Here is an 18,339-nt window from a genome sequence, read left to right on the forward strand (position 1 = left end):
AATGTTTCATAGGGGTGGCCAAATGGGGCCACTGAAAATCTTGGGCTGGCACACCAAAACCAAAAGCCATGACTGGATTTCGGGAATTCTATGATGCTGTTGTAGTGTACTGTATAGGCTAGTGGAAAACTGTCAATATGAGAGTTAAGAAAATATACATTATTGATTTAAATGAACAGCACCTAATGTAAAATATCAGATAGAAGCATATTCTGCATTATGCGACTCGTGGCTGGGGGGGCCAGCGGGGGGGCCTGGGATAGTATCAAGGTGGCCGTGGCCACCCCTGGCCACCCCTTGGGGGCGCCACTGATACGGGGATCTGTTCGCTGAGTTCGATGTGTGGATTTGTTGATCACCTCAGATTAGTGGCGATGGCTCATCTGTATGTTACATCCTGCTTATTTTCACGTTCAATCGTTCATTCATATTCATCTGTGGAAAAATAACTCTAGTTTAAACAACAGTCCTAGAATGGCATCGGCGTAAAGGGGGCTTATTTTCTCCGTCATCCACAAAACCCTTATACAAGAGCCTAACGTACTCTTTCTTTCTTTCTTTCACTCACTCTCCCTGCGTCACTTTCCCGCGTGTCTGGTGCGTGCGTTGAGCGCGTTCTCCTCCTCGCTCCCAGCACTTCCTGTCATCCTCTCTACCTGCACCAAGACGTCCAACTCCGCTGACAGCTGACTTGGTTGGCCGACAGCCACGGCCAGCCGTGAGCTTATAGGACTGACTAATGCGTGAGGCGGAGTCTATGTTCCCGGTGACTACTGACACCCCCCCACCCCCCACCCCCGCCGTCCCAACACACACACACACACACACACACACACACACACACACACACACACACACACACACACCGACGTCGGGTTTAAAACGGCAGCGCAGCGCAGCTCCGACCATCCGACACCCCGACACCAGCATGACGACCCCTGGCAGACCCGACACCCACGTCTCACGTGTCTACAGGGGCACATTTGTGCACTCAACTCCGGACAAGGCTTTGCAAGTGCTGGAGGATGCGCTCCTGGGAGTGGGCTCGAATGGAAAGGTTGGTCAGACCGCAACACTGATGATAGATAGAATTGGCTGCTGAAAAGCAAAATAAAAAAAATAAAGAATTGCCCTTTAGTGATCGATACGATATGCTGATTTCTAATCTTAGATCTGCAAATATTGATTTGATCGGTCTGTTTTGGGGCATAGTTTAGTCCTCCTTATGTATGGATCAGTTATAGATGAAAAAAGAAAAGTAACTCATTTTAACTCCTGTAAACACACACACACACACACACACACACACACACACACACACACACACACGTATAAGTACATAATGTACAAGCCGTAGTAAAGGGTGTGTCGTATGGGGTTGTTACACGTCTGTGTCTACATCTTGTGTCAAAGTTGTACAAGGAAAACATGTCTCCGCTGCACTGACAACCGGTCACGAGAAAAGCCAGAAACGAAAAATATAGATGGACCTGCTGCTGGCTATTGATTTATTTTATTAGATTTATTCATTTATTTATTGGTCTCTGCCCTGGGATTATCTCAAAAGATTTTTTTTTAAGACCCATTTCCCCACATGGATACGAAGCATCATATATGTTTTGAGGCATGGACGCTCGGGCCCAGTGGCTATTGACGGTTGATTTCTATCCCTTCAACAGATTGCCTTCATCGGGACCGGCCCGGAGTTAAACAAACTGTCTCAAACGTTTGGATTCAAGCAATATGAAATCACTCATCTAGGACCACAGTGAGTATAAAAACATAAAAATAACAACGTTAACATGGAGGTGGGAGGAGGCAGGACAGTGCTGATTTCCTTAAGTCAACATGCAGGAGAGGATACTTTGGCATAATATACATTAACAATGGCACTGTTAGCATATCGTACCTTCTAAATGGCAGTATTTCACAGTGCATTAATAACGATAACAATAACCAAGGGACGCTATCGAGTCCCATAGGGGCATGCATTTTGCACATCGCCATCTTGATTGGGTCAGGTACTGTGGGTACTTGAAAGCAGCCCCTCCTGTATAAGTGCAATGTTCCTCCTTTCAACACCACCCTGCTGCCCATGAGTTTAGAAAACTCAAATTGTTTGCTTTTGTATTTGCCATATAAGCCTCAGCTGGAACTAATAACACGGAAAAACACCCCAAAATTAGAGGTTTTTACTCCAACACCATGCTAACACCACGCTTTTGGTGCACGATACAGTGAATTCTTCATGCCGGGATTGGTGGACACCCACATCCATGCATCACAGTACAGCTTCGCGGGAACGGCCCTGGATCTGCCCTTGCTGGAGTGGCTTAATACCTACACCTTCCCCGTGGAGTCACACTTTAAAGACCTGGAGTTTGCCCGCAGGGTGTACACACGAGTAGTGGTGAGTTCGCCTGCAGCAGGAACCATGCATGTACTTTGGCATGTTATTCTTACAGTGTTCAAGAGGAACAATCATTCTTTATGTTGAGTGCTCCTCGAAGTCAAACCAGTGCACCCACATTTTCCACTCATCTGAAGACGGTTTTACTATGTTGAGTCTAATCCTTTCCATTCTGTAGTACTTTCTTGGTCCATTAAGTTGATTCAAGTGCAAACTGTGCAGCAATGTGGTAAAAAGACCATCATAGATATTCACTGAAGAATGCAAAATTACTTGTACTATTGTTATCACTATTTTCACTTATATATGTATATATAGTATGTCATTTATCACCATTTTCTTTTATTGACTGGTGATTGATCAGAGCCATTTCATAAATCTAATTTTCTTATCTGTGCAATGACACTATTTAAAAGTAGATAACGTAACCCCCATTCTTTTACTAGCACCCCGGGAGAGCCACATCTTTATTGTTTAAGGCGCCTTCATTCTTTGCTGTGTGACTCTTAAGAATGTGTCAGTGGGGTGGAAAACGCAATTCATAGTCGCGTTCATTGTATGTGACCAGAACCTGTCGTGACAGGAAAGGGTGAACAATCATAGGATTATCTGATGTGCGTTCAAAAAACGTATTCTGTAACGTGAGCCTGTAATGGGAACGCTGTGCCTTTCAGAGACGAACGCTGAGAAACGGAACGACCACGGCCTGTTACTTTGCTACCATACATACAGACGCCTCGCTCCTGCTGGGTCAGATTGCAAGTAAGGAGTCCAACACTGCACACGTGCACGCACACACACATGCACATACATGTACACATACACATATATACATGCACATGCACATCATACACATCCACATGCACATGCACAGACATATACACATATATACACATAGACACGTGCACAAACAGGCACAAACAAAGTATTTGCAAAACACACTTGTAGTTCAGCACTGTCAGAGTGTCAGAGTATGGATATATAAAAAAAAGTTGGGCATAATTTGTGTTCGTTTTCAGGCTATGAACTGTTTTTGCCCGTAATTGGACAGAAGATTAAGATTGTTGTTCAGTAAATTGTTGTATTATTATCATCATCATTATACAAGTGATATATTCACAGAACTGTGAATTAAGCAAATGAGAATACTCATGGTTTAACATCCAAACCGTGGCTAATGTAGGTTTACCTTTACTAAGACAAAACAAGTTTGTTTGTTTTTTTCGGTTAAAGGTGTAATGTTTTATAGCTAACGTTCTGACTTTAAACTTACCCTTTTTGGGCTTTCTCTGGAACCTGCCCAGAGCTGTTGTGTCATAACTTGTTGGATCTGGACTATGGACTGGACGTTTGGATGCACCAGTTTAATCTCATAGACAAAGCAAACAACAGCTAACTGTATCCAACTTGTGGGTTCACATTTTGTCATTTGCTGGGTCTTCCACTGGGTTGAGACCATAATAAATGGCGCGGCCCTCACGGTGAAGTGAACACTTGGGCAGTCTCACAGAATCAGGGTATGCTGAGGTTTAGCGAGGCAGGCGAGGTGACAAGGAAGTGACCTGTTCAAAAACTTGGGAAGGTCTGAATGGTGCGATTGAATATGCTCACCACATCCTCCAGATTAACTCACAGCTGAAGGAATGTTGAGCAGGTAATTGGGGAAAAAGAACAAAAGTCTTCCCAAGTTAAAAAAAACAAAAAAAAACAAAAAACGGTGTGACATTAGTGCTGTAATTGGTACCATAGTCACCTTCACAGAGTTTGACTATGCATGCTTTAGCAGATATGGTCATGTCACGGGCGGCACGGTGCCGCAGTGGTTAGCACGGTCGGCTCACAGCAAGAAGGTCCTGGGTTCGAGCCCTGGGGTAGTCCAACCTTGGGGGTCATCCCGAGTCGTCCTCTGTGTGGAGTTTGCATGTTCTTCCTGTGTGGGTTTCCTCCGGGGGCTCCGGTTTCCTTCCACAGTCCAAAGACATGTAGGTCAGGTGAATTGGCCCTACTAAACTGTCCCTAGGTGTGAATATGTGTGTGTGTGTGTGTGTGTGTGTGTGTGTGTGTGTGTGTGTGTGTGTCGGCCCTGTGATGGACTGGCAGCCTGTCCAGGGTGTCTCCCCGCCTGCCGCCCAATGACTGCTGGGATAGGCTCCAGCATCCCCGTGACCCTGAGAGCAGGATAAGCGGTTTGGATAATGGATGGATGGATATCAAGGTGGCAATGCTATCTTGTGTGTATTTAAAAAAAATGGCCACAAGTATAGCAGCAGTCAAGAATCTAACAGTTACCTGTGTGCGACGGGAGCAAATGTACTGACAAGACGTGAATCCATCAGCAGGACGGATGGCAAGAAGCTCTGTTGAACTCGAGAGAGCAAACGCTGCAGCTTTCCTTGTTGAAAAATCAATAATTCACTAATTAGTGTTTTCCTTTTTTCAGAAGTCTGTGTGAGATATAAAAGCTCTGCTTCCTGTACGCCCCCCTGCTCTCCCTTAGGCCTTATCACTGTTATGTAACACACACACACACACGTGCAAACACAGGGGCGCACACACATTTGCATTACTGTGCTGTGATAGTCGTGGTAATTTGAGTACAGGCACTAGCAGATTTACAAAACAGAAGGTAAAGCCCATTTTGTGAAATAGGAGTCAATCAATCAATCAATCAATCAATCAAGTTGCATTTTAAATAACGCTTTTCTAGCTGCAACAGCCACTCAAAGCGCTCTAGATGGATAGGTAGATTTATTGAATCTAATTCAGAAAAGAGAATTTAGACATAAACAGAAAACACCTGAAAAATAATAACAAAGGGAACGGCTCTATACTTTCAGAGCTCGACAGAAATGAGGGCGTCGGGCGTCCGGGAAGCGTGGCGGTCTACTCCGTTGCCTACCAACACGGGGATTCACCTTTGCCCCCGTTTTCAACATCGTGGCCTGCCCATCTTCTGCGCTGCGTTGGTTTATCTGTGTGCGTGCATTAGTCTCTGCACGTGTGCAAACCTAGAGCTCTCCGTACCGCATAAGAGAAGATGGCGTGTTTCCTAAAAGAGCAGCGAGGTCTGTTGCTCACAATTTTATTGCAAACATCCTCCTCAAAGGATATTGTCTAACAGCTAACAAACTCCCGTCTTTGTCCATACTTTTGAGTTTTGACCACACTCCTGTTACCACACACACAAACAACTTGATGGTATTTTTACGAGTATTTTTTATGGCTTTTGTGCGTATTTGGTTATTTATCAACCAAAGTTGATAGAAAGACACACATCTGGGACGACGCTAATGTTTCTCCCAGCTGCACCAGTGCCTTTAGGCTATGAATTGATACCTAAGTAATCTTTTTGTTAGTCTACTATATGACAGTACATCTTGTCTGCATTAAATATGAGGTTCTGTGATGTTGGGAGAAGCTTTTGTAAGGCTAGCTGGAATTGCATTGGGAGGCTTGTAGCACGCGGCTTTTCCAGTCAGAAAATCCCGAGTAGGACTGAATATACTTGTTCCTGCAATACTTGGACTTGCGCAAAGGCACCTCGTAAATTCCGGCTTTTGTACCAAGGAAAGATGACTCAAATGGTGGCTCTGAGTGTGTAGTACATGTGTGACGCTTTGGGTGTGCATGGATGTGTATTTGTTTGTTATGTGATCCAAACAGATTAGGGCTTGCGAGTGACACTGGAGTTTGGGTAAAGTACAACCACAGTTCACTGAGTAACGCGAATGAGGAGGACAGCGGTTATCGAGCCTGACAGACGTTGCACCAGTAAAATTTTATCCCCGCGTTTAAAGATAAATGAACACAAACAGTGAGAGTCTCGACAGAGGCTCTTCGGGTAACATGTTTGGTTATTGTTTCACGCTGAATGACACTGGACACTGGTTAATATAAACAAATATTTGTTGCATTCTATTTTTTGAAGCCTATAATTCATGCATTGTATCATACTGAAGCTTTTTGTGATTTGATTTTGATATATTTTAATGATCCCCGTCAGGAAATTACACTGCATTTAACCCATCCTAGCAGTGTAGCTAGGAGCAGTGGGCAGCCGCTGTGCAGCGCCCGGGGTCAACTCCAGTTCTTCTTGCCATGCCTCGGTCAGGGGCACAGACAGGAGTATTGACCCTAACATGCATGTCGTTTTGATGGTGGGGGAAACCGGAGCACCCGGAAAAACCCCGCCGCAGACACGGGGAGAACATGCAAACTCCACACAGAGGATGACCTGGGATGACCCCCAAGTTTGGACAACCCCGGGGTTCGAACCCAGGACCTTCTTGCTGTGAGGCGACAGCGCTAACCACTGTGCCACCATGCTGCCCAATGCTGCCTGAACCTTTTTGTGTTACTTGCTGCTGATGCAGGATGCAATTCACATCGCCAGTTCAGCGCCGCGTGTTTGTGGTTGCACTGGTTCATGCCTGTTCAGTAGCAAAACTGCTCTTCATTAGCTGGGTCATGAAGAGAGGGGTAGTACCGACTTGAGTAAAGGCTTCAAACAGTTAGCATAAGAGCTATCAGTTCAAGATTCTTAAAAGTTTGGATGATTAGAAAACGGAGTGCAAAACAGAGGGCAGAAAAAGCCACAGGGTCTGGCCCCAGCACGGACACGCTCAGGGCCCAGTTACCCTCTCAAGGGTAAGCGGTCAGCATAGTCAGATGATTCGATAGGGGTCTGAAAATATCATACCATGAGATTACATCTGAGATGCCTCTATGTGAACATGTGCTGCAACATTGATATGCGGTGTGACAAGTCACGGGTTTTCTGAAAGACTTGCACGTTCTAGTAGTGCATGCAAATCGACGCCTTGGTGACACATATGTGCTGCCTCTTACAAGGGTCCATTTGTACTAGCGTGTCATTATGCAGTTACCGGTTAGCATAAGAGTTATCAGTTCAATATCCTTAAAAAGTTTTTATGATCAGAAAATCAGAGTGCAAAATATAGGGCAGAATAAGCCACAGGGTCTGGCCTCAGCAGACACTTTCAGAGCCCACTGTCAGCAACTAGTCAGAGGATTAGACAGAGGTCTGAAAATATCAAACCATAAGATTACATCTGAGATGCTTCTATGTGAGGTTGTGCTGCAACATTGATATGCAGTACTACAAGTCACGGGTTTTCTGAAGACTTGCATTTTCCAGTAGTGCATGCAAATAGACGTGTCTGTGACACATATGTGCTGCCTCTCACCAGGGTCCACTTTGTACTGGCGTGTCATTATGCACCAGAGTAGAATATGTCAAATGTTTCCATCAGCTTTTAATGGTGTGAAACCAGAAATCTGCACTGGCCTAAGACATCAAACATGATATACATTTTTGCAATGACAGGACAGATTCCATTGAGTTGCAGACCTTATAAATAGCATAGGTGCCATTAATACCATGCATTTGACAGTTAAAGCAATGACAATGCCGGCAGCCATATCAACATGTACCCTGACTCTGCCATATGACGGAAACTAAGCAGGTGTGTGCTTGGCTACTACTTGGATGTGAGACCTCTTGGGAAAACTGAGTTGCTGCCAGAAGTGGTGTTGGTGGGCCAGTAGGTGGCAGTCTTCCCTCTGGCCCTAAAAAAAATAAAATAAAATATATATATATATATATTTAAAAAAATCCCAATGCCCCCAGTGCAGTTACGGGGACACTGTGCTGTAGGAGATCCCATATGAGATGTTAAACCGAGGTCCTGACTCACTGTGGTCATTAAAGATCTCATGGCACTTATCGCAAAGAGTAGGGGGTTCCCCGGTGTCCTGGCAAAATTCCCAACCTGGCTATCTCCATCTGGCCACTTAATCATCCCCCTGTGCAATTGGTTCAATGATCCCTCTCTCTCCACCACAAGCTGATGTGTGGTGAGTATTCTGGTGTAAAATGGCTGCCGTGCATCATCCAGATGGGTGCTACACATTGGTGGTGGTTGAGATGAATTTCCCCCTTCAATGTGAAGTGCTTTGGGTGTCTAGAAAAGTGCTATATAAATGTAATCCATTATTATTATTATTATTATTATTAACACAAGAACAAATTCAGAGGAACAGGAAAGGTGTCATGGGGGGGGGGTGTTTGCAGGAATTGAGGACCCAAATCAAATGCAGACACAGTAACAAGTGATACGAAAGGTTTAGGATTGTAACCCGTTAGCCCCGTTTCCTGCATCTACTGTCTGTCTACCCTGCTCTGATACCATCCCAGTCCTGAGTCCCATCCAGTTTCCTCAGTTACCCGTTAGCCTCAATGCTGTTGTTGATTTTTCAGTTAGTTTTCTGAGTATTTAAATTTGGCTGATTAGTTTGTTTTGTCAGAGCGTACCGACAACGTGTCCTTGTGTGTTCCTGATACCATCGTGTTTCCTGCAATTAAATCCGTTTATTTCACCTGTTACCTCGTCTGCATTTAGGTCCTCAATTCCTGCACCCAGCGTGACAAAAAGCCCTTAAGAAAATTGTACCACCAACAAGGTGGTGATCCAGCAGGTCAACTGTAGCAAACATATCGGTCTACAGTGTCAAAGAGAAATCCAAGCTTGTGTTTATTGACATTAATTAGGCAAGAAAAGTGTGCCGCTTTCACTGCTTTGCTTATAACTTAACAGACAATCTTGCCATGCAAGATGAAAGCATCCAAGATTGGAATTACGCCATTTCTGCTGAAGTTTCCTACAGGCCAGTGTAAGAGCACATGTCTCATCAGTGAACCAGGGTATTGATTTTCTTTGGTGTCTAATTTTGGTAGTTAGAGGTGCCACTGACTCTTGAAGATTAGAATTTTTTTTTTTTTTTTGCATTTAGGTCACTAGTAAAGCAATCAACAGAGCCAGTCGATACAGTGAAAAGAGCCAGGACCTCTGGCATCCTATCACCAGGTTCTAACAGGGTTGATAGGCCGACATGACGGGTGCTGAACACGTTGGTGCCACAGCTGCAACGACAAGAAAGTGCCGCCTGAAATTTGATAAGAAAGTGGTCTGACACACAGATGTAAGAGGAGAGACAGTTAGATCAGAAACAACTACGTCACGTGTTAGAATCAGATCAAGAGTGTTGTCACTGCGATGGGTGGCATTGTGCACATATTGAACAAAACCAAAGTTATGAAGAACTGCTGAAAAAGCCTTGCCAAGAGGATAAGATATTTTATTTAGATGGGATATTGAAATCACTAAGGATTAAGATATTGTCAACACGAGTAGCAAGGTACAAGCGGCTGAAATGAGTTTCCTCCATAGGGTATCTGGGCTCAGCCTTAGAGATAGGGCGAGGAGCTCGGACAACTGGAGGGAGCTTGGAGTAGAGCTGCTGCTCCTTCGCATCGAAAGGAGCCAGTTGAGATGGTTCGGGCATCTGATTAGGATGCCTCCTGGGCGCCTTCCTTTGGAGGTTTACCGGGCACAGCCAACTGGGAGGAGACCCCGGGGTAGACCCAGGATGCGCTGGAGGGACTACATGTCCAATCTGGTCTGGGAACGCCTTGGGATCCCCCAGGAGGAGCTGGAGGGCGTTGCTGGGGAGAAGGATGTCTGGAGTGCCCTACTTAGTTTGCTGCCACCGCTACCCGACCCCGGAAAAGCAGCTGAAGATGAGATGAGATGAGATGAGATGAGAGTGGCAAGGTCTGAAAAAAATGCTGTGAAATCATCTAAAAATTGGGAGTGTTATTCGTCCATCGCAGCAACGAGGACCATCTAGTCAACCGTGATGGATGACTGATGACTTGCATGATGATTAAAGTGAAGAAGAGTTGCGCATCATCAGCCCCACTCTCTCGTCCGAGACCACCTACTACCAGTGGCAAGATTAGCGAGACGACTGGCAATGGAGACGGATGCAGATTTTTCCTCATGGTGTCTTCCTGAAGCCTTTCCCGTAGACGAGTATACCCCCAAGGCAGCGGAGGTTTTAAATCAGGGTTTGCCTTCTCCTAGATGAACTACCCAACAGACTAATGAGCTTCATCTACCTGGGTTTGAGATCAGAGTTGTCCTTCTCCTACTAGAGTGTGTACTACTAGAGTTTGCAGGAATAGGCCTTTGATTGGGTGCAGCAGTGGAGTAAGTAATTTTAATTGGGGCAAGATGTCTAAGGATTGTATTAGAGGAATTGGGAGGCCTGCTTACACGTCAAGGGAGAGATACAGTTGTGATTTGGTGAGATGATTTGTGATACACATTGCCACTGCTAAAAGTCGATATAGCAATTAGACTGTTGTGGTTAGCTTTTGGTGTGCAAAAGAACTTGCGCGTGACATGGTGGGGGAAGAAGACAGTCTCAAACTGATAAACTTCACTATCAATCTGATGACCTACACTATCAGAGTTGACCTGGCTCAACACATTGACTTATTTAGTAGACTCCAAACCAACAGTAAAATTGTGCCTAGCATGTTTTCTAATTGCCTGCATCCCACCACACCTTGTTTCTAGTGTCAAACCTGCTGTAAGCAGCTATCTAGAGACCTGGACAGAATACCGGCACCTTCCCCAGTAGGGTGAAGGCCGGCTGCTTTCAGCAGGCTGGGTTTGCCCCAGCAGGAGGGCCAGTTATCTAAAAATACAAAACCCTGCAATTTGCAGAACCAAGCCAGCCAGCAGTTCAGTGAAGCTAGCCTACTGTAAGTCTCATCAGTACCCCTCACGGGCAAAGGACCAGATAGAATTAATCAATGCCAACTCATCATTCTGGCAAGGTCACAAGTCCTGGCTATGTTTTACTTTGTGATCTCGGATTGTTTCATCCTAACATCATTGGTGCCAATATGAATAACAATATTATGATAACTAGTGTGTGCCTCATGTGCCTCAGTACCCTGTTTCTGTCTACATGATGCCAGCACCCTTAAGATTTACTTCAATGTCGGTCACTCTGGCCCCAGGTAAACAGTGAACAGCGGCTGGCAATGCTAATCTTATCCAGTGGCTAATGGGGGCCCTTATTACTAGCGTGCGTTATTTAGCAGTGACCGCAGGGGAAGAAGAGGCAGGCTGGCCAACAGGGCTGCCACGCACAGAAAAACGGTTTGAAGCCGGGAGGGGTGACGGCAAACCAGGCCACGCAATCGGTGGCCTGCTCAAGTGTGCACTCTTTCCTTGTGAGACAAGGATAAACTCTGTATCATCTGCTGACGAGGCTATGTTAATGCTATCACTAATAGGCCTGCTATCAAGCCTGGGGTCGAAGCTATCTGGAGTCTCCATAACATCTAGTGTAGTGAGAGAAGAGTGCTCTAGCACACAGACATGTCTTTCCAATAATAACATTTTACAACTTTGCTGTGTATTTGTAGAAATGTAGTCAAGTTCTGCCATGATGGTAGGGTCCTTGTCGCACATAGAGGCAATTGTTGATTCATCGGTAGTCTATGTCCTGAGAAGCACTGTGGGAAGATGTGACAAGGGCACAAAGAAATGTGCGCATTTGCTATGTAATATATAATAAACATTGCCAAACTCAGGTCTGTTGTAGCACAACCTGAGCTAGAGTTGATCATTCATGGTTTTACATCATCCTGGCTAGACTACTGCAATTCCCTTTTCCCCTGCCTCAGCAAGTCGTCCCTGTGTTGTCTACAAATGGTCCAGACCGCTGCTGCAAGGCTGGTGATCAGGTCCAGCAGGACGACTCACATCACCCCTATCTTATCTTTTTTACATTGGCTCCCCATCAAGCCTAGGATTAATTTTAAGGTTCTTGTTTTCACATATAGAGCCCTGCATGGCCAGGCACCTGTGTACACCTGGGACCTGCTCCATCCCTATATCACCAGTCGGTCGCTTAGGTTCTGACCAGGGCTTACTGGTTGTTCCTCACTCTCAACTGAAAACAAAAGGCGACCGCGCCTTGGAAGTTGCGGCTCCAACACTGAAACGCTCTTCCTATTGACAAAAGATCTGCGGTTTCTGTTGATGCTTTTAAAAAGCAGCTGGAGACCCATTTATTCAAACTGACCTTTGTTTCGCCTCATGTGTGCGTGTAATTTAGTGTGTTTTTAAGTGTTTTTTTGCTTATGTTTTATAGTTTGTTTTTTTTACTGTTTTTATGGTCTTATTTTCAAAAACCTTTTCTTGACTTCTTCTATCACACTGCGTTTTTGTTTGGTTTCTTTTTTCCCCTTTTGTAGATGACTTTGGGCAGCGCGCCTTGGTGGGCAAAGTGTGCATGGACAGGAACAATGCCGTGAAGCATTACAAAGAGACTTACCAGGAGTCCAAAGAGGAAACCTCTAGGTAGGAATCTCAAACCAGGTGCTATTCAGGGGCGTCCGGGTGGCATGGCAGTCTATTCCATTGCTTACCAACACGGGGATTGCCGGTTTGAATCCTCGTGTTACCTCCGGCTTGGTCGGGTGTCCCTACAGATACAATTGGCCGTGTCTGTGGGTGGGAAGCCTGATGTGGGTATGTTTCAGGAGGCGCTGATGCAGTGACCAGGACACATACCCACATCTGGCTCCCCACCCGCAGACACGGCCAAGTGAGTCTGTAGGGATGCCCGACCAAGCCGGAGGCAACACGGGGATTCGAACTGGTGATCCCCGTGTTGGTAGGCAACGGAACAGACCGCTACGCTATGCTACCCAGACGCCCGTGGGTATTCTCTTTAAAGTTTTGCATGTGGAGAGATTGGGTTTAGGAGTTTCAAATACGTATTTAATTTCTTAAAGGTTCATCGGGGAGCTCCTGCAGAAGAAGGTAAAATCCTTGACTCAATGAAACTGTTACCAAAGTGACGGACAAAAAACATTCTTCTGATTCATAACGTCATCATTTGATAAACTAATAATTACAATTATTGCATCTTTATCAGCCACACATAAATGTGGAATAAAATATTCTAAGACATGCCTACTCTGATGCAAACTGCTTCGTATAATAAAACCTGATTCCACTGTCTCCTGTCCCCCCACTCTTTCGTGGTAGTATCCTCTAGTGAAGCCTGTGGTAACGCCACGCTTTGCCCTGTCATGCTCAGGGGCCTTGATGGGGCAGCTGGGAGAAATCGCCAAGAACAACAACCTGCACATACAGGTGAGTTAACCTGCCTGTCACTATGGCAACACAGCCAGGCAGTTCCCTTATGGGCATTTTTTGCCACTAGGGGAGTTTGGAGTAATGAGGTAAATACAGACATATACAATGTTCAGTGGCAGAGAAGAAGGGTGGGAGAAAAGGGTTGTGTAATTGTACGGCCTTCAGTGTTTGACGCTTTTAACTCGTTAAGCCCCAATTCAAGAGGCGCTACGATAAGTCGCGGATCTCAGACATGAGAATTTATTGGGATTAACCCCGCGCACACACAGACAGGTGGACACGTCACATGCACCTACACACTGCTAGGATCAAATCCTTCTTCTTAGTCCTATCTCCCCCTTTTTCTCCTGTCTTCTGCTTTATCACTGTAACTGCTGTCCTAAATCAACCATTAGCTAATCATAACTTGTCCAAAACACCGCTGCTAGGGTATTAACCAAGACTAGAGAATCTGATATTACCCCCGTTCTTATGTCACTGCATTGTCTCCCTGTATATGATAGATCTGACTTTAAGATTCTACTTTTAACTCATAAAATATTACACAGACTTGCACCATCCTACTTATCACATCTAGTCACGCCTCGTATACCTGCTGGGCTCCATACGATCACACACAGCCAGTCTGCTGACTACTCCAAAAGTAGATAACACATCTTCCCTTACCAAGACCCTCTTCTCTGGAATGAATGAATGAATGATGATTTATTTCAAAAATATACACAAGCAGGATATAGCATACAGATAAACCACTGCCTATAATGTGAAGTGATCAACAAATTCACACATCAAGCTCAGCGAGCAAATCTCCATACGCATCAGGTTATTTGTTACATGTTGGAAAAGGAGTAGGAGGAAGTATACACTTATTTTTTCTTGCCCCATATCACCTACTCTTAAGTTAGCTCAGCTACTATACATTACAAAAGGAAAATAAAAAAATATATATACATATATATATATTAAAAAAAAAATATATATATATAACTGCGTATTGTTTGAGTTCCATGCTCACTGTTCCACAATTTTACCCCACAGATTGAAACGACCATGCTCTTCAAAGTTGTTCGAACACATCATTTCTTGAAGTTTAATTTCCATTTAATAAATTTTCCATTGTATCGGAAGACGATTCCATTTACTAAATGTCCTTTTAATTAATGGAATCGTCTTCTTATACAAACTGGAGAGGCTAGTTCAGTTGACTCGCTCAAAAGTAAACTCAAAACACTATTTGCATCAGCCTTCAACCTCACTTAATCTGCCCTGAGCACTAGACCATGGTTATCCAGCTTATATTCAATTCTATGTGTGCATGGTTACATACGTATATCTACTGTATGTTACATTGTTTTTTGTATTGCATTGTTTTGTTTATAATGTTATACATGTATTTTATCTCATTTTTATATATTTCACTAATGTTGGTCGTTATTGTTTTATTATATGTACAGCCCTTTGAGACATACTTCGAGATACTGGGCTATAATAAATTTTGACCTGACCCGACTGGTTTTGATAAGATCTTTTGTCGAACACACGACAGCGTCTAGGTCTATGTCTTATCAGATGTACGTTGTCCGTTTTCGTTTCTGGGTCTCCTTGAATCACTGGTGGCGATTGTCCCTCTCTTGGAGAAGCGATGCTGATTGCTTGTTTAGCTGATCAAACACGTGGAAGAGGGGGGCCGGTGGCGGATATCAATGTATAACAAAAACCCTGTGCTCTCATCCCAAAGATCATCCAAGTTCTTACTAGTCAAGTCAATATTATTTGTTAAGCCCAATATCACAAATGACAAATTTGCCTCAAGGGGCTTTACAGCAACACAACATCCTGTCCTTAGACCCTCTCATCAGTTAAGGAACAATTAATAATTAATAATATTTAATTATATTATTATATGGCATATGGTTATTACATAGCATATGGTTTATGTGGGCTTTCTGGAATGATCCCAGACGAGTTCGCAGTGGGGCGGCACGGTGGCGCAGTGGTTAGTGCAGTCGCCTCACAGCAAGAAGGTCCTGGGTTTGAGCCCCGGAGTTGTCCAACCATGGGGGTCGTCGTCCTGTGTGGAGTTTGCATGTTCTCCCCGTGTCTGCGTGGGTTTCCTCCGGTTGCTCTGGTTTCCTCCCAGAGTCCAAAGACATGTAGGTCAGGTGAATCGGCCGTACTAAATTGCCCCAAGGTATGAATGTGTGTGTGTGTGTGTGTGTGTGTGTGTGTGTGTGTGTGTGTGTGTGTGTATGTGTTGGCCCTGTGCGATGGCCTGGCGGCCTGTCCAGGGTGTCTTCCGGCCTGCTGCCCAATGACTGCTGTGATAGGCTCCAGCACCCCCACAACCCTGAGAGCAGGATAAACAGTTCGGATAATGGATGGATGGATATTATAATAATATTAATAATTATAAATATTAATAATTAATAATTGATAAAGACTGCCATTGCAGGTGGAGAATCTGAACTCCACGGGCAGATGAACTCTGTCTAGGACAGACTGGCATGCCAATTCCCTGTGTTGCGTGCCAAGCCTGCTGATAGCACAGGTTAAAAAAAAAGCCCAATTCAAGAACATTCCCTTTAAGAGTGGGAGGCATCATGGGAAAAACAACAATATTTGTCTAGTGCTGTCCAAAACGGAGCAAAAAGGAAAAACAAAGCAATGCTGTCAGAAGTGGGATCATGACACAACCTCTCTTAAAAGGTTTGCACTCATTTTTGGAAAACGTGATAATGAAGATCGCTTCTCCCAGAATAAACGCAGTTAACCTGACATCCAACCCGTCATTACTGCTCACTCATCACATTGTAGATGTTAAATGCTCTTTGCTGATTCAAGTATTGAAATGATTCTCACATAACTGTGACCAATGAGGTGAAGTTATTTGTAACTCATCGCATCTCCTGTGTTTGTTTTCTAGAGCCACATCAGTGAGACCATAGAGGAGGTCAACTGCGTCAAGGGACTCTTCCCTGAATCAGAGTCTTACACAGAGGTCTACCACAAACACAACCTGCTCACCGACAAGGTCAGGACAAAACCCCTATTAACTTCAGCTCGCCTCCATTAGCACACATGTGCACTCTTCCGTTTATCGCATGCCTGTGCACGTATATGTCGATAACTGATAGCTACCTATAAGCAACAAATATACACGCTGTCAGGAGTTTAGAAACACACACAAACTTACTCAAGTGGGGCATCCGGGTGGCGTGGCGGTCCATTCTGTTGCTTACCGACACAGGGATCGCCGGTTTGAGTCCCCATGTTACCCCCGGCTTGGTCGGGGGTCCCTGCAGATGCAGTTGGCCATGTCTGCGGGTGGGAAGCCGGATCTGGGTATGTGTCCTGGTCACTGCACTAGCGCCTCCTCTGGTGGGTCGGGGCACCTGTTCAGGGGGGAGGGGGAACTGGGGGATATAGCGTGATCCTCCTACGCGCTACATCCCCCTGGAGAAACTCCTAACTGTCAGGTGAAAAGAAGTGGCTGGCGACTCCACATGTATCGGAGGAGGCATGTGGTAGTCTGCAGCCCTCCCCGGATCGGCAGATGGGGTGGAGCAGCAACCGGGACGGCTCGGAGAGTGGGGGGATTGGCTGGGTACAATTGGGAAGAAAAGGGGGGGGGGGAAATAACCCCCCCCCCAAAAAAATAAACTTGATCAAGAGTAACATGGCTGTTGATGCTGATGTTCATAATGATAATGATGATTCACAGACAGTCATGGCCCACGGTTGCCACCTCAGTGATGAAGAGCTGGTCCTATTCAGGGAGACGGGAGCCTCTTTGTCTCACTGTCCCAACTCCAATATCTCGTAAGTTTCTGCCTTCTTCAAGATTCCAATACCAAACAGTTTTACAAAAGAAAAAACACAAAAGAAACAACTGATTTTCGGTAAAATCTGTGACCGACGACCATGAAAGCAGTCTCAAATGAGTTAACACAACACCGGTTTCGATCAAAATGCACTTTTTTGATCCGGCAATTGATAAATCAGACAAGTTTATTTTGTGACTGCTATAATCTAAAATAGTATTCACAGATCCAACTACGAAGGTTATTAATCTGTAAACACAAATAAACATATAAATAAACGAATAAATAACAACTCGGTCCCCCCTATGTGCCTGTATTTTGATGATGGGTCAAATACACAGATTACTATTTCTCGCTGTGTACCCCCTCTTTTCTCTGTCTCTCCAGTATCTGCAGTGGAATATTGGACGTCCGTAAAGTTCTGAACCATAAAGTCAAGTTGGGTCTGGGAACAGGTGGGAACATCGCAACACACGGAAATATCCAGTAAAGATATAAGAACAAATGCAAAAATAACAGCACAGCAACCCACAAAATTACCACCCTCTATAAACACACACAGCTTATGGGCACTGGGGGATGTGTTGAACCTCATGTGTACCCCCCGCATGTGCACTTTTGCATCAGCGCTCATGTCCCTGTGTGTAAACGTTGACTAAACCCCTCTGACCAGTACTTTGGGTCCTGTGTTAGACGTGGCAGGTGGCTACTCTGCTTCTATGCTGGATGCTGTGAGGAGAACCCTGGACACATCCAAAGTCCTGTCCATCCAGAACCCAGACTACCACACGCTCACCTTTGAGGAGGTGTTCAGGTTGGCGACACTGGGAGGCAGCCAAGGTAGGAAACCGGTGCAGCATGTTCCTTAGTTTATCTGTCATATACACCCAAAGTGCCATGTAACCCCAGATCTCTCCACCTTTATGTAAGGTGTAAGCATATGTAAGGTAATAAGCATGTTAATGCTTACTAAAATCAACAATTTGTCTCAACATTCAGAGTCAGGCTGTTCTCCGGACACCACACATACAAATCACTCACCGCCGTCTTGTAGGCGTCC

The 18,339-nt window shown here is 44.9% G+C and overlaps 1 protein-coding gene and 1 long non-coding RNA gene across 2 annotated transcripts in view; one reads left to right on the forward strand and one right to left on the reverse strand.

The window, feature by feature from the left end:
* Positions 1 to 18,339, reverse strand: part of LOC130120108 (uncharacterized) — a 46,151-nt gene that overhangs the window by 12,222 nt on the left and 15,590 nt on the right. The gene's annotated exons all lie outside the window — the stretch shown is intronic.
* The window catches only part of gda (guanine deaminase), a 20,915-nt gene continuing 3,466 nt past the window's right edge, over positions 891 to 18,339 (forward strand). The window contains exons 1-11 of the mRNA XM_056288725.1: positions 891 to 1,057; positions 1,680 to 1,768; positions 2,239 to 2,410; positions 3,085 to 3,172; positions 12,549 to 12,654; positions 13,092 to 13,119; positions 13,348 to 13,455; positions 16,382 to 16,489; positions 17,180 to 17,277; positions 17,667 to 17,734; positions 17,973 to 18,119. Coding sequence (XP_056144700.1) covers positions 929 to 1,057; positions 1,680 to 1,768; positions 2,239 to 2,410; positions 3,085 to 3,172; positions 12,549 to 12,654; positions 13,092 to 13,119; positions 13,348 to 13,455; positions 16,382 to 16,489; positions 17,180 to 17,277; positions 17,667 to 17,734; positions 17,973 to 18,119 — 1,141 coding nt within the window. The 5' untranslated portion in view covers positions 891 to 928. The remainder of the gene's footprint in view (positions 1,058 to 1,679; positions 1,769 to 2,238; positions 2,411 to 3,084; positions 3,173 to 12,548; positions 12,655 to 13,091; positions 13,120 to 13,347; positions 13,456 to 16,381; positions 16,490 to 17,179; positions 17,278 to 17,666; positions 17,735 to 17,972; positions 18,120 to 18,339) is intronic.

The sequence above is a fragment of the Lampris incognitus genome, chromosome 1, assembly GCF_029633865.1.
Source record: "Lampris incognitus isolate fLamInc1 chromosome 1, fLamInc1.hap2, whole genome shotgun sequence".
NCBI lineage: Eukaryota > Metazoa > Chordata > Actinopteri > Lampriformes > Lampridae > Lampris > Lampris incognitus.